Raw genomic sequence first — 22837 nt, forward strand, 5'->3', positions numbered from 1 at the left:
TTATAGAAGTTTGAGGTATGATTTTGGTTATATATCTGTGTTTAATTATCAACATTTAAAAAAAAATTTACAATTTGGTAATTCATGGGTTTATGCGTCATGAATATATATATACTAGTCAACAAAAGAAACGATACACGACTTTAGAATAAAATTTATCAAAAAGAATTATAACTAAATCAAAATGAATTACACTATTTTAAAAAGCTTTCATTTGCAATGTATGCACATATGATAATGAAAATCACAATCTGCTAGAAAGGAACTAGATTCCATGTAAACGATCATAGGGTGCACATTATTTTTGCGGAAAGTTGGACACAAAATCGACACATAATTTTCTAAGGACTAAATGAAATTTCAAAATTTGTTTTAACATATTTAATATGCCAATTAAGTAATGTTCATATTGTTCATATGCAGAAAAAGAAAAGAAATGTTTTCGTCTCAAATAAATGTTTTAGATATGAAAACAACACACTGTAAATATGGAACCTTTCGGATTAGTTTTAAGGTTATTAACGTTTTTTTTAATTCACTTTAAACATACTGTCAATGGTAAATCAATTGATAATGTTTACATTTTAACGATTTCTTGTGGTGCCGAACTTTGCTTTACAAATAAACAAAGAAAATGTACGATTTTAAAAAAGAATTGATGGCAAACATTGTCTTTATCTTTAAATGGGAGGTTGGCATAATTAGTTGGAACTTCTGTTTTTTAAAATGGTCGTTTTATGAAAATTTTGTCAAACAATTTAAATTTCGCCAAATGACGTCATGAGAGCAAAAAAATTATTTTTTAAACGGATTTATATTTTCATGGTCATTAAATATTGCTACCTTCAATATCAGTCCTATAAACGGAAAACTTCATCTTTAATTTGAAAAAAAATCGAGTAGTATCGTTTCTTTTGTTGACTTGTACATGTTGATCATTCATAGATACGATGAATTCAAGGAAAACGGCGATGCATACTCCTTGTTGATGAACATGTTTACATACTCTTTATGGACCTAAATCGTATTAATTTTAATCCAACAATTCAAATGCATGACTGCAATGTTACTTATGATGATTATCCGAATTGTGAATGAGAAATGTATACTGTGTATCATGTTGAATCAGAAGATATCTAAGAATAAAAATTTGCATTGCCCTTACTTTAAGATTCGGTGATAATTTAATGGAACATCGAATTTAAAGTAAGCGGCGCTGCATTTTGCAATTTTCAGCAGCTACTCATTGTACACTTTTCATCATGTGCTCTTTTTCACTTTTTTCACTTTTTAGTTTAGCCTCTGCATGTAGTTCTTTTTTATTTTCTGTTGGGCTTATTTCATTCAAAAAAATGCTCGTATATTATTATAGGCACACGTCTGATACAGTGTACGTTCAAAATAAAACCATGTTCAATCCACAATTTTCTACAAAACAAATGCCTGTACCAAGTCAGCAATATGACAGTTGTTATCCATCAATTCGTTTGATGTGTTTGGGCTTTTAATTTTGCCATATGATTAGGGACTTTGCGTCTGAATTTTTTCACGGAATTCCGTATATTAGTGATTTTACTTTTTAAGTCGTGACAATTAGAATCAATCAATAGTATACCTAATGAAAAATTAGGGGAAGGGTCATTACGGCTTTTTTAATAGTTATCAAAGGTACCAGGATTATAATTTAGTACGCCATACGCGCGTTTGTCTATATAAGACTCATCTGTGACGCTCGTATCAAAATATTTATAAAGCCAAACAAGTACAAAGTTGAAGAGCATTGAGGATCCAAAATTCCAAAAAGTTGTGCCAAATACGGCTAAGGTAATATATGCCTGGGATAAGAAAATCCTTAGTTTTTCAAAAATTAAAAGTTTTTGAGAAAGTTTCAATAAATGTAATGATAAGAGGTCGAGAATTAGAACGGATACAAACGTGTACTTTAGTGTACAAATATCACAAATCCATGTCATGTCAAAGTAAACGACAAAAAATGTTTCCGATGAAGATATTAAAAAAAAGTCCATCATTTGTGAAGACACTGCGAAGGATTCATAAAAGTTTTCCTAGCTATATACGTTAGAACTGATTCATTGCAAAAACAACCCTTTAACCTTGATTGAGATTGCAAATACTTCCAATTTATTCTTTGTGTAGACTACATATCACAAAGTTCAAAAGATGTACTTTGTCTTTTCCGTTTGTAGACACACACAGTAGTTTTTAATACCTTTTTCAACTCTTTTAACACAATAAAATGATTAGGTTACAAAATAAAAGAGATGAGCAATCTTATTTAGAATGAAGTGTCATAAGATGAAGACATAACCTTTCAATCAGTTTAATTTAGGTTTGAAGCTGGCATGTAATTAACTGCTAGCAGACCTTTCTTAATTTATGTATCATTGTCATTTTGATTAGTTTCTTTTTTTACCAACGCCTGTCCTAAATCTGGAGCCTCTGGTTTTTGTTAGTCTTGTATGTTTTTTAATTTTAGTTTATTTATATTTTTTTGCGTTTAATGTGATGTCTATTTTTATTGAACTAGTACACACGTTTTTAGGGGTCAGCTGAGTACCACCTGCGGGTGCGAGAATTTCTCGCTGCGTTGAAGACCCATTGGTGGCTTTCGTCTGTTGTCTGCTCTATGGTTGGGTTATTGTCTCTTCAACATATTTCCCATTTCAATTCTCAATTTAGTTATTTACATTATGTATTATGATAAGAGGTCAATAAGGAAAAGTGGATACAGATGTGTATTATAGTGAACAAATATGACAAGCTCCATGTCATTTCAAGGTTGACAAAAAATATTTCTGAATAAGAAATAAAAATAAAACATGCCAAAGTCTATCATGCTTTCATGTTGCACAAAGTAAATTCACCAAAGCCGCATCTTTTTATTTGGGGGAATACATAATATTCATATATATTTTCTTTTCTTTACGTACTGGTTCCCAATTATGATCTCTGAGTTTCATTTCAAAGAGAAATAACTCTATAGGGAATTTCACGAGTTAAAAAACAAATGGTAGCCACACAATTTAATTCTAAGGCAGACCCAGTTCGAATTTTAGTACTAGTTTAAACTCTAAGAATTTCGTGGCTTATACATGTTTTGAATATACCACACAGTCCTATATTTTGACTTTTGAATAAAATAGTAGTTCATATCAACTTTTCCTCGAGGATAAGATTTTTATCGAAACGTCATTGTAAAAGTCGCAAAGAGAAATTACATTGTCTATATTTATAGCATCACAACTAGAAGAAACGGTGAATGATTCACACAATTTAGTCAAAGATCAGTTGGATGGTTATACGGATGAATACATGAACGGGTAGGCGGATAGGTTTCTATTATACTATCTTTCAGCCGCCTTAAACAACAGAAGTAAAGCAAGATAGCAATACATTGAATGATCTAATGACATGCATACAAATGACGTCATCAGATATTTTAAAACATTTGAAAACCAAGGATGCTATATTGACAACAGTTGTTTACGATGTTTGGCTAGCCACAAAACTAGTTCTCTTAAAATGTCCTGTACCAAGTCAGGAAAATGGTGGTTGTTATCTTAAAGTTCATTTCTGTGTATTTTGCATTGGCTTTATTTTTGCACTTCAGTGTTTCTGTTGTTTTGTTTTGTTCCTGTTATAGTTGATGTGTTTACATCAGTTTACGTTTGTATCCCAGATTCGTTTTCTGTCAATCGATTTACGATTTTCGAACAGCGGTATACTATTGTTGCCTTTATTTACTGAACATTTAGTGGCATGCATCAAGAAAAAGACAAATTCCGGTATTACATAAAACTGATGTCATCACATAAACTTCAAAAGGATCGAAACTTGGTGCTTTTACATGATAAGCGAACACCTAATGTATCCATCACATACTTGATGAAACACCAATGTAAAATACCTTCTTTTGTGGAAGAGACTAGGACCATATTTACATGCTTATCACTGATGTTTAGGTTCATAGGTCTTGGAATGAAACAGTATATTGTTAAATATAAGAGCAATTATAACAATCATATTAATAAACATATTTTCTTTTCATGTTTGCATAACTATTTGAAACTTAAAGAAAAGAAATTTATAGAAAATACACACATGACAATACATACATTACAATACAAGACATATAACTATAATCCTGGTACCTTTGATAACCATATAACATTCATTTATGTGCAGTACATTTAATTCAAAAGGTGTAATTTGGAAACTTAAGCTTGCATCGGGATGATAGTATTATATCCCGCTATAGGAACCGGGATAGTTTGTGCTACCCTTGACCATCCGTTCCATTTTGTTTCGCACTATACTTGAGTTTGCCCATTGCAAATGTTATGAATCGAAAAAAAAAATTGCAGACAAGGTTTGAATTTGGAAAGCGATTCAGTAACCACGTTAGAGTTATGTCCTTTTCCATGTCAAACTTTTTCTAAATCATATTTAATAAAACTCATATAAAATGCTTTAAACTACATAACGCAGACAGATGACGAATTTGAGTTGTGAGTCGTTTGCCGTTCTAGAATAACGCCCTGTTTTAACTTGTAAAGCTTAAGCGAGGACATTCTCGTCTTCAGACACATTCATTTGTTGTTTAACAATAAAAATTAAAGAAATATACAATGGTGGTCAAATATATTGAGTTCATTTTAATGGATTATAACAGACTTGGTATTATGATCAAAGAAAACCTATTTTAATGATATTGAAAGCTACAAACTATTCCTAGGCTAAGGGAAACTAAGCAAATGATATCGAAGGCATTGTTTTAATGTTTACTCTTGTAAGTGTTTTTCATCATCAACCACCAACGCTAATTGTATTCCATTGCCGTTTTCATTTATATCCGGAATGTCTTCCTCGTCTTTGTTTTCAGTCATTAAAGAAGACAAACACAGCCTCTGGGTAACCACTACACAGGTCGATTGTACGCTGTAGTTGTACATGACCTCATTCTGTCTCTGAAACAAGATAAAAAAGACTCATAAAATTTTCAGAAGTACAGTAAAGGTTTGTCCTATGCATATTATTTCATGTCCATTATACGTAAATAACAAGAAATGATATCTTATTTGACGCACATTTTCTCTCTCTGTTTTGATATCACGCGATTTCCTGCGTTTTCCTTTTGTTTTTATTTTACGTTCAAAATATTTAAACGAGATAGATATATTAAAAACTGCAATTGAATTTTTCATATAATTAATATGTTAATGAGACACAAGTAAGATGGCATAGTAAGGTATACTTACAGAAGCCATTCGAATGAGAAAAGAAGAGCTGCCGCTTCCGGTGGGATATTAAGTGCGGTGAGTAAAATGATCACAGTAATCAAGCTTGCCCCAGCCACAGACGGTACAGCCAAGGACGAAAATGCTGTCAAAATACTAAAAGAATTATTAAACAAAATTTAGAAATATATTTCACTCAACAAAGTGAATATGGAAAGCCTCATTAACATCACTAGTAATATGGAACAGTTAATCGGAATGACTATGATGCAATCTTTAAATACCGAGATGGGAATGTATATTTTGAAATAACACAACGTTTTAACAACAACATACAACCCGAATCGTATTCCGTCTTGAGACCTTTAGACGTATAAAAGTATAGCAATCAAGACACAAATTATGTGTGAAATCTAAACCGTATACAATATAAAAAAAAAATACAGGATTTCGAGAGGATGTAGGACCATACTTAGTATTGGTAAATATAATGCAATATGTATTCATTTATGTTTTAAATATATCAAAAAGAAAATAAATGTAGGTACGGAAAAACAATATTTTAAGATCATGTACGACGTTAAACTTATAGCCTTTAGAAATAAGTTTAATCAACGGATTCCTATTCATACTTGTTTCGCTTTTCCTATGGTGCAGCTAACAACTATAAATTTGTAAAACATGTAATATACTTGAATTGTGAACACTCACATGACTAAAATAACGGAAGCAGCGTCCACATCCTGATCGGTGATTTGCATGACAAACAAACATGATATACTTATGTAAATACAGCTTCCACAACGTCCAATAGCAGCACATAAGGGTATACTAAATCGAGTCACTCGACGATCCACTTTGTTTGGTCCTTCTAATTGCCGAATACTCTCAGGAATAGCCATGGCTCTATTATGAGAAATGTTTAAGACCACCATTTTATGTATTGTATTTAGTATTTCTTTATATGCAATAGCGTTTCTCACGAAGGTTACATGTTAAACGTATTGGAACGAGACCATGCGAAATACACAAAAACATTGCCCATCGATTTCTTTCTTATTCATTCTCTGTGTTTTCATTGTCGATTTGTTACGATTAAATATACTTTTCAGGTCCTTTGATTATTTGTATATACAAAAAAAAATACTTCGGTACACAAAGTATTAATTCCTTTCAAAAAGTGTGAACCAATATTTGAAAAAAAGAATGAATTACGTGCTTATTATTGTGTAATATATGTTTTTTGCTGGGGTTTAATTTTATTCTTTGTATTCGTGTGACATGTTTAAGGCTTGGTGAATGCTATATTCAATGATTTGATTGTTATATGCTTGTTGTTCTAATATTGAGATAAGCATTTGACTCCAAAATACTGTAAGTCTCTCTCAGTTACTTTGATAATTGACAAAATGAGTGTCTATATATATTAATAACCACAAATAATATCTTGTCATTAACATGTATTAATATTGTGTATTACTTACGTGCTAGAAGTAGCAAAAACTATAACAAAAGCATTAACCAAGGTGAAAAGGAATTTGAACGGATTCATTTTCATCAGAGTGAAATACGTAATTGGTACTGCTGCTATAACTACGAGTAAATAACCAATCATTTGTGTTGCTATGTATAATCCAAGTCTACTGAAATCATCCTCCAAGTTCTTTGTTCCTCCAATAGTTTTACCAATCAAACTTGCCACACCAATTGGTGTGAACCTGAAAGAATGTTTTTTTAAAATAAGATTATGAGCAAGTACAATCGTAACCTTTATTTCACGGTTCACGTAACTTGAACATGGATAGTACGAGCTTGGAACGTTATCCTATGTTCATTGTTGATTTTACTTGAAGCCTACTCTTAATATCTTTGGTTTTTGAAGGAATAAAATGAAAAAGATACTTTATAATTCCAGGTTATCACCAACAAATTGAGTCAATTTGATCTTATGTCAACTTAATATGAAGAAATTCAAACTTTTTTTTAGAAATTTATAATTAAAAAAAACGTACAATTTAAGAAAGGTTTGTTTTAAAACATTTCAGAAACTAAGTTATAGCTGGAGTGCTACTGAGCTGATGATATCTTCGGGGAATGATAGTTCACCATCAGTGGTATCCATCAGTTTTGTAAATAACTAATGATATGTATGTGCATACAACGAACACTTTATCATGGTTATGAGGACGAACTCAAATTGACACTTAACAAATTGATTGTCGACATTGCGAATTACTTTATCAACATGAAGTGCCCGTGTACGATCTGACGAGTGAAATGTAATCGCCTTCAAAAAATCTAAGGACATAACAATTAGTCGGCTGATCTGTAAATCTGCCGTTAGTATCAGTTTCCAATTATTGAAAATCAGACGCTAGATTTGTATGGTTGGTAATGAATGCATAGCAAAAGTCGCTATCCTCATGTACTCGCCTGTATTCCCTCCTGGCATGAATACTAAATATATATAACTTCCACATGCAATTTGTAAGTCCATATCTTTTTGCACATAAGTGTATTTTTGTATGCAATCACTACTATAGCATGTATAGGTGACTCATGGTGTTTTCCAATGTTTCACCTTAATTCAACTACTAACAAAACATCAAATTGTTAAAACACAAGAAATAACATCCACAAATATATTTTTCTTACCAAAATAGCTTTCCTAAAATCAATAAGATAATTTCAGTAGCTGAGTAGAAGAATTTGAAGAAAGGTTGTCCAATTTCTTTTGCTGATGCTGTGGCAATTCCGAACACAGCACAAGCAATCAAAATACCTGTCATTGAAGAATAAAACCGACCATGTAATTAACCATATTTGGAGAACCTAAATGTAAATGTGTGATAAATAACAGTCGATTTCAATGAGTGTGTAGCTTAAGGAAATATCTTCAGCTAGCTTGTTTGTCAGCTAGACCGTGAAGTCATTGTTAGGTAAAGTATACTACCTCCTTTTGAAGTAGCCTACACAGCTACTTTTGCAAAGGTACTATTTCTGTACTGAAAATCTGTAGCACTGGAAATTTACCTTTAATATTTAATACAATTTCTCTACTTAAGAATTATTGTAATATTCAAGTACTTGTATTTTCCAGTACTTGATTTGTACTTAAAGTATTGGTACAAAAAAAATACCAAAAAATGATCACAGTATTCCATGTTTAAACATCATAACTTTTAGAGAATTGAAATAGACAAGCTTTAAAAATGCTGAAAATGTAACTGTGCAACCAAAAATCTGTATTATTTAAATTTCAAGTACAAATCAAGTCCTGTAAAATACAGGTACCTAAATATAACAATAATTCTTACATTGTAAGTAACAAAATAATACTGAATATCAAAAGTAGATTTCCAGTACTACATATTTTTGGTACAGAAATAGTACCTATGCAAAAGTAGCTTTGTAGTCCTACAGACATATAGATTGGTTATCTTTCTGACTAAACTACTCCCAAAGGAGGATAGTTTACCTAACAATGACTTTACGGTTCATCTAGCAAACAAGCTAACCAAAGATATTACATATGCATATACACTCATTGAAATCAGCTGTAACAAAATTTGAGAATAAATATATTCAAAGTGATGAAATAATTTGTCTCGATTTTATGAGAGTGTTTATATGTTGTTGAAACGGATTCTTGCAACGTAATTTTCAAATTGTGTGACTTTCTGTTTTGAATTATAGTTGTTCAAAGTAATATTTTAGGACAAAGTTACAAAACTCAGATTTATATTCAATTGGTAAAACACTGCATATGTTTTTCGATTGTTATTGTTTATTTTTTTGCTACAGGAACTGAATACAAAAAGTTGATTCACAAATGCAATTTGGATGCCTTGATAATATACAAAGAATAAGATGAGTTAAATACCACCTCTATTTACGTATACTATGATAAAAAATAAAACTCTGTTTGTGCAGAATACATAGAATCATACTAAACATACTAAACTGATAGTTTAATTTTTGTATTCAGTAATTAGTATTCATATTTAATATTTGTTTTATGATAGAAATAATTTAAGTAGCTAGCAAGCTCAATAACTTTACCTAGAATATTTGTACTATTAGCAGACGACAGATTTTTGCCAGTCACCACAGTTTTTATAACTTCTACGATTGTCCCATTTACTGTTTCATTAACCCTGTATTGTTCTGTATCATAGCTCGTCATTGTCTGAAAAAAAACCACCCAAAGTTGTAAGATATATATCTTTGTCAAACTTCAATGTAATGCTTCGGGTAGTGTAGTCAATTTGATAAAATTTTGGATGCTCAATGCTATTCAACTTTGTACTAATTTGGCTTTATTTATGTTGATATGAGCATCACTGATGAGTCTTATGTAGACGAAACGCGCGTCTGGCGTACTAAGTTATGACCGTGGTACCTTTGATAACTATCATGAATCTGACTAGCAATGTGTCTTCAGTGATATATGATAGATGCCTTAGCGTTTTTTCATCCAAATCATGATGAAACCTTGAAAAGTTGATATATCAGAAGAGTTACAAAACTAAAGAGACCCGGGACTAGTAATCAGTGCTATACACGAGGGATAACACTTTTTTTTAAATGATATCCCAAGGTTTATTTCTGCAAATTTTATAACAATAGATATCTGTATTTTGTCTTCACTACCCAAAGTATGTAGGTACCGGGATGATAGTTCCTTCTGGAACTAACAGACATCCCTACTCAAATGTGGATTTCATATCCTATTTGATTTGAGAAATAATATGTAATTTTTTTTACACTAAATGACTTTTCTGATATAAGAGTACATACGCACTTTTATTGTTAGTATCATACACTGGTCAATCTGAAAACGAACCTTTAAGGTTCAACGTGCTATCATGTTTTAAATTAACAGTTTTATTTCCGATTTCATAGATGAATTGCAAACTTACCTTGCGAAATGTCGCAGCTATCAAATTGCCAGGAAAAATGTTTCTATTAAAAGAATATCAAAATGATAACACGATATATTGATAAAAAAACGAAAAATGTACGAACGTATTATCAATACTGGACTTAAATTTATATATGATAATTACCCTTCACAGACTGTAAAGGTAATTAAAAATGTAGGATAAAAAAAGACAACATAATTTATGGCAAATCATTGCAATATTATACATATATAGTCTTCCTGATCGATATCACAATAGCAATTCTAATATCATTATCAGGTTTTTTTATAAGGAAAAAATATGATTACAACGCGTTATAATTGTATTTGTCCGACGCACTCTTCTGGATTAAGATTCATCAGGAATTAACGATAAAAGCCGAGTATTTGACCATCAAGGACGTCTTAAACCCGAAACAGTCAAGGAGCTATATGACCCAAAAAGGACCCAAAGTAACCAAATCAATAAAAGGTCATTTTTGCATCAGGTAGTTGAAAAATATAGCTTCTCTAATTTTTGTGCTATTTTCACATTTCCTGATCGGTGTGAGAAAAATATTTTTCCTCACCAGTGCAAATCGGCAAATGATTAGTCGAAATTTGATTATGACGTCTTACTGTTTTGATTTCTTCTGAATTTTCCTATTGTGACGTCATGAAAAAAGACGACAATGGCTGAGGACGTCGCATATAAAGAACACAAGTTTCTTAAAATCTTTGAAAAAGAACGATAAAAAGCATTTGAGAAACAGATTTCGACACTATAACTCGTGTATTACGATATTTCTCCACTCTCGACAGTTAAATTTTATTATTTAAAGAGCTCGGCAAGCCTCGCGCTTTAAATAATAAAATTCAACTGTCTCGAATGGAGAAATATCGTAATACACTTGTTGCAGTGTAAGAATCTATATTTCTCTGACTTATAATTCCAAAATTTATAAAGGGACACTTTTAGAAATGTTTGTTATGAATCATGTTAATTCCGAAATACTGACTCCAGATGATATTCCACCACAACACGTATTTGAATTTAAGTATAATCCAGAGTTTTTAATGGTCATGTAAATCAACATAAGGTAGAGTCTAAATAATGTATGCTACGACATTGGTATTGTCTAAATAAAACCACGATCGTTCAAGTCAATCAAAAACAAATTCTGTTGTTTGTATTTCACATCTTCAAAATTTCAACACAATAATTAATAACAACACAGTTTCTACTTCTACTATCAGTACTGCTACAGTACTTGCAACCTTAGGCGTTACTGTTTGACGTGAACTTGACTGATCGGTGAATGATCGGTGACGGATGTTTGACTGATCGATGACTGATCGGTGATCGGTGACCCATAGGATCCGTCAGATAAGTCAAATAACCTATGTGAGAGTTACCGTGACAACGGTCATCGATCGATCAGTAAATCAAATTTATGCACGGATCGGACGGATACGTATATATTTCAAATTCTTATGTAAACCGAACTCAACATTGTTTACGATCCATGAACGCGGACCTCGACGAAGACACCATAATTTACACGTTAATTTGGTTGCAATAAAAAAAGTAAAAATAGTATAACAGTTATATTAGATTCTTGATTAAAGCGTTAAATTGTTTGTGTTGATTAATAGTTTTGTATTAAAAATTGTATACATTAGAAACATATATAATACATTATAGGATTATATGTCTCAGTTAACATGAACTTCTACCTACAAAAATGCCGATAATCCGCCATTGGAGTTTTGAACTTTTTATAGTTTAGAAAAGGTCGTTTTTCATAAAATTAAAAGAATTAAAAGAAAGGCATATTTAAATTTTATGCACATTGTTCAAAACTACCAAAAAATTCTCTTTTATTTAAAAAAAATGACACTCTTTTCTTTGAAATCAGTTATTTCAAACAACTGGAGATAAATATTTTCATTAGAATTGAGATAATAAGAATTAAAATACTTAAACTTTTATTTTTATGGAATAAGAATGCAGTGATTGATTTATTTTGATAAACATTATTAACCGTCATATCATTTCGGTACTTTTTGTACATCAGGATTGGCTGTTCTTCATAACATATGCTTACTTTAAGGAAAAAAATATTAAATTTTTGTATGCGTTGCCTAAAATGCAAATATTTCTTCTTTATTCTAAAAAGTATTGACCGCCATTTGATTTTTGTACTTTTTAAAGTTTAAAATTTTTTTTTTTCATGAAATTAAAGGAGTGTCATAGAAATCATACTTAAATTTTATTTCCATTGTTTAAAATAACTAAAATAAGTATTCTTTTTATTAAAAATGATGCTTTTTTATTTAGAATTAGTTATTTTTACAATTTTGAGACAAGTCTTCTTATTAGAAATTACACTTTAATTTTTGTTGAATAAGAATGCAGTTCTTGATTTATTTTGATACAAATTATTAACTGTCATATGATTTCAGTACTTTTTGTACAACAAGATTGGCTGTTCTTCATAAAATATGCTTACTTTAAGGAAAAAGATATCAAATTTGTGTACGTGTTGCCTAAACTGCAAATATTTCTTCACTTTCCTAAAAATTATTCACCGCCATTGGATTTTTGTACTTTTTATAGATTAGAACAGGTTTTTTTTCATGAAATCAAAAGAGTGTCAGAGAAATCATACTAAAATTTTATTCGCGTTGTTTAAAATAACCAAAATTAGTCTTCTTTTTATTAAAAATGAAGCTATTTTATTTGAAATCAGTCATTTTTACCATCTTGAGACAAGTCATCTAATCAGAATTGAGATATACTGATAATTTAAATACTTAAACTTTTATTTTTGTTGAATAAGAATGCAGTTGTTGATTTATTTTGATACACATTATTAACCGTCATATGATTTCAGTACCTTTTGTACAACAAGATTGGCTGTTCGTCATAAAATATGCTTACTTGAAGGAAAAAGATATCAAATTTTCGTACGCATTGCCTAAACTGCAAATATTTCTTCACTTTACTAAAAATTATTCACCGCCATTGGATTTTTGTACTTTTTACAGTTTAGAATAGTTTTTTTTCATGAAATTAAAAGAGTGTCAGAGAATCATTCAAAATTTTATTCGCATTGTTTAAAATAACCAAATTAGTCTTCTTTTTATTAGAAATGATGCTATTTTATTTGAAATCAGTTATTTTTACCATCTTGAGACAATTTTTTTAAATCAGAATTGAGATATACTGAGAATTAAAATACTTAAACTTTTATTTTTGTTGAATAAGAATGCAGTTATTGATTTATTTTGATACACATTATTAACCGTCATATCATTTGAGTACTTTTTGTACTTCAGGATTGGCTGTTCTTCATAAAATATGCCTACTTTAAGGAAAAAGATATTAAATTTTTGTACGCGTTGCCTAAAATGCAAATATTTGTTCATTTTACTAAAAATTATTGACCGCCATTGGATTTTTGTACTTTTTATAGATTAGAATGCTTTTTTTCCATGAAATTAAAAGAGTGTCAGAGAAATCATACTAAAATTTTATTCGCGTTGTTTAAAATAACTAAAATTGGTCTTCATTTTATTAAAAATGAAGCTATTTTATTTGAAATCAGTTATTTTTACCATCTTGAGACAATTTTTTAAATCAGAATTGAGATATACTGAGAATTAAAATACTTAAACTTTTATTTTTGTTGAATAAGAATGCAGTTATTGATTTATTTTGATACACATTATTAACCTTCATATGATTTCAGTACTTTTTGTACATCAAGATTTGCTGTTTTTCATAAAATATGCTTACTTTAAGCAGAGACATATATTATATGTCTCTGCTTTAAGGGAAAAGATATTAAATTTTTGTATGCGTTGCCTGAAATGCAAATATTCCTTCATTTTACTAAAATTATTGACCGCCATTGGATTTTTGTACTTTTTAAAGTTTAGAATAGTTTTTTTTCATGAAATTAAGAGTGTCAGATAAATCTCACTTAAATTTTATTCGCGTTGTTTAAAATTTTATAGGCTTTGATTGTGACAGGAATATAAAAAGTCCTTGCATTATGATAAAAAAAAAAAATTAAAGGATTTTATCATGATAAGGATACAAAAATTTTGAATATAGACTACATCTTTCAATAACTGATCCTTTCATTTTGCTTTTCCCGAGTATGTTTGGAAAATAATAAAATCAAAATCGCGATGTAGACGCCGTTTTAAAACCCGCTGGGTTTGAAAATATATTACCTAAATAAAACAAAAAGACCATTCTTTAATAATAATATATTTATGTTAGGTTTTATCGGTACATTTCTTTTCAATTAAACTTTGCTAAATTATTATTATTAAAGCAAAATGTATCATCATGATCATTGAACGTTCGATTTTCACTAGTCGCCATTTTAATTAAACAAAACGAAACTAAGATTCCGTAATTTGTATTAGTTTATCATGTGACGTATTACAGGTCAATCCGTCATCAAGGTCGATCGGTTCTATCCGTCCGATCAGTCCGATCAGTCAATTACTTTTACTATAAGTCTGACGGATTGCTGACTTGAGTTTGACGCGAACTTGACTGATCGGTGACTGATCGATGACCGCTGATTGATCGCTGAAATAGTAACGCCTAAGGTTGCAAGTACTGTAACAGTACACATATTTCGTGTTTCTTGACTAAATTGGGCTCCCAATAATGATAATAAAAATAATTTGAATGTTCCCTTTTTTACCATTATGCAAAAGGATAGTGATCTCAATCGCACCCATATTTTTTTTAGAGGTTTCATTTCAGAAAAAAATATTGAAAAACAGCTTTTTATATATTTTATTTGTCCAAAGACTTTTCTGGCTTATTTATTAATCCGAATATTTTTAAAAAAAGTCAACGATGTAAAAAGAACTTAAACAGTTGAAAATTGTTTTATAGTACTTCTTCGTTTTTACTATTCACATTTGATTTCTAACATTTAATCAACTAGACAAATGTATTCTCAATGCTAGATATCGTTTTATTCAATACTTATGACATAAATCGAGAAGAAAAGTTCCTGGCAATTTTACCCAAATGAATATACACTTGACTTGATGTATTTTTATTATCACATAAATAGACAAAATGCAAAGTGTATCATATTTTGATATTGATACGAATTGAATTCGCTGAAGTATAGGGTTACAATTGCAAAAAAATTTGCCTATCTAAATTTGAATAGTCATGATAATTGATCTCTTTTAATTTTGATACGTAATTATAAACAATTTTCACATTATTCAATGTATTCATTTCAATGTGCCATATGCATTCCAGTGAACAGAATGTTTTAATTTCGATACAAGTTTTTCCTTTATTGTATAATTTTTTTTCCAGTATGCATTGAATGTTAATTGTTCTTACTTAAAAATATCAACCTATATTCCTTTTTGGATTATGGATACATCAACATGAGCAAAAGTTACACATGCTGCAGCTGTAGAAGGAACCTTTACCTTTTCTGAAAAAACAGTATAATTAGGTACTAGTTGTCAGATCCTAAAATGTAGCTCTTTATGGACAACTATTAGTCTTTTCGTATGGTTTTCATTTGGTCATTGCATTTTTTGATTTATTTCGAGATAGGATCCCTCTTATTTCTTGTGTCCCTCTTTTAATTACTCCTTATTTAACCCTCTTTCTTTTTTTCAACTGAACTCGGTAAACAAAAGAGAAAGTCGGTAAGGGCCGATTTTGTCCTCAAATTTCAAGTTCATCTAACGAAAGATTTTGAACACTTTGTAAACAATTAAATGTCTATTTGAGTTGATTCAATTAGTTTATGTGAAATATTTTTTACTGATTAAGTCATTAAATACGCTTCGATTCAAGCATAAATATGAAAAATATGTAAAAGAAAATGTCACTTTTCAGATGGTTTTTTTTGTCAAAAAAAAAAGTGGCCGCATCCGTGTTTATCCTCAACCTGTATATATGTTATGTATTGTCATCAAATACAACTTACATTTCAATATTAAGAATGATCACGAATTCGTCCACTTTTATTTAAGATGGAAACCGTCTAAAATTTAACAAAAATGCTAAAATTGTGAAGATTTCAGTAATTTAGCATGACTTAATGATGCTAGTACCCGATATATGTGCATTATATTGTCTAAAACAGCCCATATTTATGTAGCAGAAGCATTCTACTTTCGAGTAAATAACTAAAAGTTGACATTTTAACAATTTTGTAAAACTGCTTTATTTTTGGGACAAAAAGGGGTCTTACTGGACATAGTCCTCTCAATAAACAACACAGTATATTTGACTGATGAAATGGAATTACAGTTTAAACAAAGGTAGATCAACGGAATCATTCCTCGATACAACAAATCAACTTATATAATTTAAATTATTGTGTAAGGATACATTTTTTTACTTTTAAAAATGCTTATAATAACTATTGAAATATTGAACATGTCCCCATGAATGTTCAATAATAGGAAAGCTTATAATAGTAATATATCTAGAGTGGTAAAATAACAATAATAAAAAATCCACAATGTTTCATAAAGAGAAACATAAAAACACTGCTTGTAAATATACTCATCATAGATCCCAGGATTAACATTTGTATATATTGAAGTTTTGATATGTGTCTGTACAGAATATCAAACATTATTTCACCACTAGTTTACCTCAGTAAATCGGCAAAAATATCCTCCGTTTCTAAAGGAACTGAGTTAAAAGCTTGGACTTCTGTTTTATCAATTTCCCCTAAAACAGAAAACATATCACACTTTTCTTAACTTCGATTCACAGAAAATGCATTAAATGATAGTATCATGTGACTAATACATAAATCATGAACCAGAAAAGGCTTTTACATGTATCAGGCTTACAGTTCTCTACAAAATAAATTACACATTTTTTATATTTTTTTTTAATGAAAACACAGATACTTTCTAATAAAGATATATGAACTCTAAAGCAACTGTATTTTTGATTCATTGTTATGAAAAAGATTGACTATGACATAGCTACTAACAGTGCACCATTAAATGAAAGATTGAACTACTTGCGAGTGTAGAAGTGCCCTTGATATATGTCGACATGTCTAAAGACTACAATTATATATCAGTTCAATTTATGCAATTGAAATTGTTAAATCCATCTGACAGGGTTTGTTAAAATTTAATAAAAATATCAGAACAGAATCCTACATGTGACTATGACTTCACAAATGTTGTTTGACAGGACTACGGATTGAGATATTATTATCATTATAAAACTCTTCAGGCAAGACTTTTTTCTATCAAAAGTATATGCATTAAAAAAAAAAAGAGTTGGAAAATACCAAGTTGATATTCGAACACATAAGTGGAATCAACGTCTTTACCAAAAAAAAACCCAAAAGACAAACAAATAAGCCTTAGTTTTGGTTTGATTTTTTTTGATGTTCCGATAAGCGAAGCACATCCTTCATGCTTCACATCGTCATGTTGTTCATCTAAGTGCAAATTTTGTGATAAGTCTAGTTCGGTGATTTGAAGGAAAGAGTACATGATTGTGATACAGCATTATAATATGTATCTAAAGGGGTGATATTATTTCTAACGCGTTCGTTTTCAATGAAGTGCTCATGCTTTATGATAAACTAATATATAAAGTGTTCCTTCAGAAAGATTGTAGACACTTTAATCAACTCTTCTTCTAAATAGTCAACATATCCTGCTTCCTTGTAATTAAAAGTATAAAATATCACCCCCCTTGTACGTTAGTATCTAATAGATGTAATAACATACCTCCTTATAAGTAAATATACAATTATTATAAGTATTTATTATCAATTGAATGTGAATCATAATGAGAGAAGTAATTATCATCCAATCGCTATTAAGAGTTATATCAGAACTTCCTTTAACATGTTTAAGTTTTCTATACTTAGATCATTAAAGTATTAAAATGATATTCAGATCATATGAATTGTCAGTTTCATATATTTTAAACTTTTATTTCAATCTCAATATTAATTCAGCATTGCAAGACAAAAAAGACGAATAAACGTTAACAACATCTTTTGACAAGGGATTATCAAGTACAGTATTTGTGGTACTTGGCTGTCGAGTGGTCTAAGTAATAAATTTATAGCAAACACTAGCCTGTCATCAATGAAGTAGGAAGTTCAAATCCCGTTCATGATATTTGGTTTATATTGTTTTAAATATATTTATCTGTTTGATTGGTTTATTTATGTTTTGAAAAAAAACACTTTATCATGTGTAATGCTACAGAAATATACATCTCACCTGGTCGGACAATAATGCAAAGTATACTTCCAACTAAACAACCAAGGAAATTCATAGACATAATATAACCCAGACACACTAAACTTATTTTTCCATTAGATTTAGGGTCTAGAGTTGCTGTTCCTGTAAATAGTACAAGCATGTCATTTACTGTGAATTCATTTTTATTCGTTGGATACCAATATTCGTGGTTTTCGTGGGTACAGGTGAACCACGAATTTAAATGTTCAACGAATAACATATTTTCTATAGGTGTTGTATGCAGATATTGGCAAAACCACGAAATCAAATATCCACGAAAATACGGGTTTTCGTCAATCCAAAAAAATGATACCCACGAAAATATATGAATTGACAGTATGCAACATAGTGTAAAGGAATATAAACAAATAATATTGTTTTAGATACAATTGTAGTTATCTATCAAAGATTGTTGCAGTTGTAAAAATCAAACCATATGAAACACCAAAAAGACAAATGATTTCGAATACAGTGAGAAATAATGTTGCATTGTATCAGGTTTATGTAAAAAGCTTAAGTTGTATACCTATACAGATGATCAGAACATCTGTGTTGCCGTTAAGTGTTCGTCTCATTGAGGTATACTTCGCTTTTCTTTTTTTTCATTCATGTCTGTTTGGGATGGTCAATCCTTTCTTTCGTTATGAAAAGAACTATTAACAACAGCTTTTCAACTAGGAGGTGTAGTTAACTACAAAACCAGGTCTTTTAATATGTCTGATCTTGAATTTCGGCATGTGTGTATCTGCATTAACTTTATTTGAAACACGTTTATATTTCTTACATCTTATATTTTAAAAACAATTTCATCGTACTGTCGATAATGATTCATGATGGGTATGCAAAATATTTTTTTTTTATTCTGAACTGAAAAATTAAGGATGATTATAAACATAAAAGCGAAAAAGGCAAAAAAACAAAAAACAAACCTAAAGGAAACCGTAAATAAACAGCAACTGATTTGTATTACATTACATATTATGATTTTGTCACAATTAATGGTTCTTTGTATTTGAAACAAATTATTTATTTTTTCTTATCTTATATTTTGAAGTTAAGCGGTTTTTAGAATTGAACCACTAAACTTCGACACAAGCACTTTCATTAAAGTCATGTTCATTACCTGTTATAACTGAAGCTACTATCAGAGGAACAATCATCATTTTCAACATGTTTAGGTAAACCTCTCCTAAAATACCTGACGAAATACAAATCATTATTGGTAAGCATACAATTGGTATTAACAAAATGTTAGTGAATTCAATGTATTAAATAAAACACTAGCAAAGACATACATCAAGACTTAGTATTCTCTAAATATCGTTTACTAGTATTTTTAAGGGATCTTAACCAGTTGTTAGTTGCATATAAACAATGAGAATAATTAAGGATGAAAAAGAAGCTATACTAGTATGTAGATTCCTACCGGTTGCAGTATCCCTAATTTGTTTTTGAAAACGCACAAAATCAGTAAGTCTGGAACTTTCAATTACATGTCTAAACTAAAAGTTATCAAAGGTTTATGTTATAGATGGAGAAAATAAACAACAATAAAATCCTTTCAAATAACCTTGGATAAAGAAGATGACCAGTTATTATAAATAGATTTGTTTCAATGCCATTATATGATATCTCTTATCTAAACTTGCTTGTTTGTTTTACTGATTAAGTTAGCATAAAGCACAAAGTAGAAACTTGGTTTACTTACCAACCCACATAAGTGTGCTGTCTGTTGGGTTTGTATTCCGAACAATCACACCTATAATGAATCCAATTGCAGCCCCTACTAAGGTCAAAAGGACAAGCAAGTTTGCCTTCACAATCTCCAAGCATTTTTCTCTGCCTTTTGGCATATTGAAATTATTTGTGAAGAGTCGGTATGACTGCGTGTCATTAATTCTTCAAATGTTAGAGACGTTTAGCCAGAGTCATATATATATCTCAAAAGTACTTCATTTGTTGAATAAGAAAAGGTGTAGATTTTTCATTTTAAAAATGTGTCGAATTTCATCCATCTACATATCAAGGATACGTGATCTTAATTGGGTTCGAATTCACTGTTTAACATAGCCAGATGATCACAACCAGGAACAACTCAAAAAGACAGAAAGAGTTCTAAGTGTGTTATATAGAATATGAAACCAATTGAATAAGGCGTCCAGTAACTTTTTTTTCAAATTCAAGTACTGAAGACTGTGGCTTACGTATTCTAAAGCTTTTTTGAAAGGTTTTATTGAAACTAAACTTTCAAACAGATAACCTCACTCAACCATTTCATCTATAAATTCCTTTTTTAAGATAAACTCATACAAACCACCAATGTTGGCACCGGTGTTGTCGTAAAAGCCAAAAATATATATGTTGTGTATAAACCAAAGATAAATATGTATTGAAAAAGTAGAGATATATTTGAAGTTCTATGATAGTTTTGTTTTATAAAACGTATTATGTTTATTAAAAATGCCTAAACTGATATATTCATTTATATATTTATAATATATTTATATTTGTTGCCCAATTCATCATTGTATTGATAAATAGATTATTCAAATTTTAATCAACATATAGTTTGTTTGATCCCATTAGTTCACAGCACTCTAATGATTTCAAGTGTTCTTGTATTCATCTAAAACATGTAACGTCATGAAAAATGTCACCATGATTGATGACGTCATAAAGGATAAACACATCTTTTAATACTAGTATAAAATATTAGGGAAATAGAATAAATGTGTATGCATGTCATTAAAACATCATCAGAGGAACAGATTCCACCACACTAGCTTGTTCAAAACGATATTTGATTTACGTTTTTCATAGATTGAAATAATTTGTGCATGTTTTCACTTTTTGCAAATTTAGAGCGTTTTGTACACGCACTTGATCTGTAAAATGTTGAACATTCTTCAAATTTCAAAGGCAGATCAATTCCAATCATGATGAAATGTCTATGTGCATTAAAATATAAACAGGAGGGGGCTGATCAGATATGTAGGTGTTTATGAGTAGGCACACTACAATGAACTTGTTTTGCAAAGACCATTCGATATTGATGGTTTATCTCTTCGTGTAAGGTATTTGCAATCGATGTCAAACATTGTGATTTCTAGACAGATGTATTTAACCAAAGACGTTATTTACCTATTCTCGATTTTAGCAGTATTTTTAACATTGCCATGAAAGCGTAGAGTTTGGCTGGTTATTAAACCAGGTTAAACCCGTCATTTTTTCCTAAAATTACCTGTACCATGATGAAATCAAATAGACAGTTTCTATGTATTTTGGAGTTTGATTTTTTGTTGCAGTTGAATGTTTCTGTTTTCCTCTTATTGTTGATGTGTTTTCCTCGTTTTAATTTTTTACACAAGATGCTTTATCGATTAATGACTATTGAACACCGTTTACTACAAATGTTTCTTGTATTAATAAAATGTATTGGGACACACTATCATCTGCTCATGCGACAATAAGTATTCTGTCTTCCGAATATTGCGGTTAAAAAGTATCAACATAACTTATCTTGATCTGATATTGACATATGTTGTAGTTTGCGAAAATTTCGTCGAAACTATATGACCTTAGAGGTAAAAGAGGGACGAAAGATACCAAAGGGACAGTCAAACTCATAAATCTAAAACAAACTGACAACGACATGGCTAGAAATGAAAAAAGACAAACAGACAAACAATAGTACCCATGACACAACATAAAAAACTAAAGAATAAACAACACGAACCCCACCAAAAACTAGGAGTGAGCTCACGTGCACCGCAAGGGTAAGCATAACCTGTGGCACCCGTCGTGTTGCTTATATGATAACAAATCCGGTAAATAGTCTAATTCGGTAGGTCACATTCACGAAAGGGAAGGAGATTGGAGTCACGACGTAAGGAACATATCCGATATCTTTTGTAAAACGGTTATTCCATAACGGTCAACCAACTCGTGATGGCGTCCGTAAAATTTACAAATTGATAATCTCAACTTCATCATTTGGCACTCTTTGTTTAATAGCATCCTTGTGAGCAGCAATCCTCTATCAAGAAAATCATGATAGGAAATGCAAGCACGGGAATGTCGTATCAATTGCAAGATATATACCTCGTATGCAGGTGCTGCTGGAATGTTGCTACTTAGAAATGGAAGGTTCACAATTGGAAAGCTGAAATCATCTCTTTTGTAGTAAAAGTTTTGTTTTCAACTGACCCTCATTGTCAATTTCTAGATGTAAGTTAAGACATGAAGCCGATTTAACTGTATCTGTAGTATCCTTTATCTTTAGTTCGATGGGATAGATGCCATCCACATAGTCACCAAATTTTGATCTATTTAGTGAAAGAACATCTTCTTTATAGCAGAAAGTAGACTTAAG

The 22837-nt window shown here is 30.4% G+C and overlaps 1 protein-coding gene across 1 annotated transcript; it reads right to left on the reverse strand.

Annotated features, from left to right (window-relative positions):
* Positions 1–4647: 4647 nt before the first annotated feature.
* On the reverse strand, positions 4648–20436 carry LOC134685632 (excitatory amino acid transporter 1-like). Its single transcript, XM_063545557.1, has 11 exons — positions 20174–20436; positions 19589–19663; positions 18445–18567; positions 16834–16912; positions 10181–10223; positions 9321–9447; positions 7914–8040; positions 6743–6976; positions 5970–6164; positions 5280–5414; positions 4648–4988 (listed from the first exon to the last, which is right to left on the reverse strand). Exons 1-11 carry the CDS (start codon positions 20316–20318, stop codon positions 4940–4942), a joined length of 1332 nt encoding a protein of 443 aa, XP_063401627.1. The 5' UTR covers positions 20319–20436; the 3' UTR covers positions 4648–4939.
* Between the last annotated feature and the right edge of the window lie 2401 nt (positions 20437–22837).

Source organism: Mytilus trossulus, chromosome 9, assembly GCF_036588685.1.
Source record: "Mytilus trossulus isolate FHL-02 chromosome 9, PNRI_Mtr1.1.1.hap1, whole genome shotgun sequence".
Lineage (NCBI taxonomy): Eukaryota > Metazoa > Mollusca > Bivalvia > Mytilida > Mytilidae > Mytilus > Mytilus trossulus.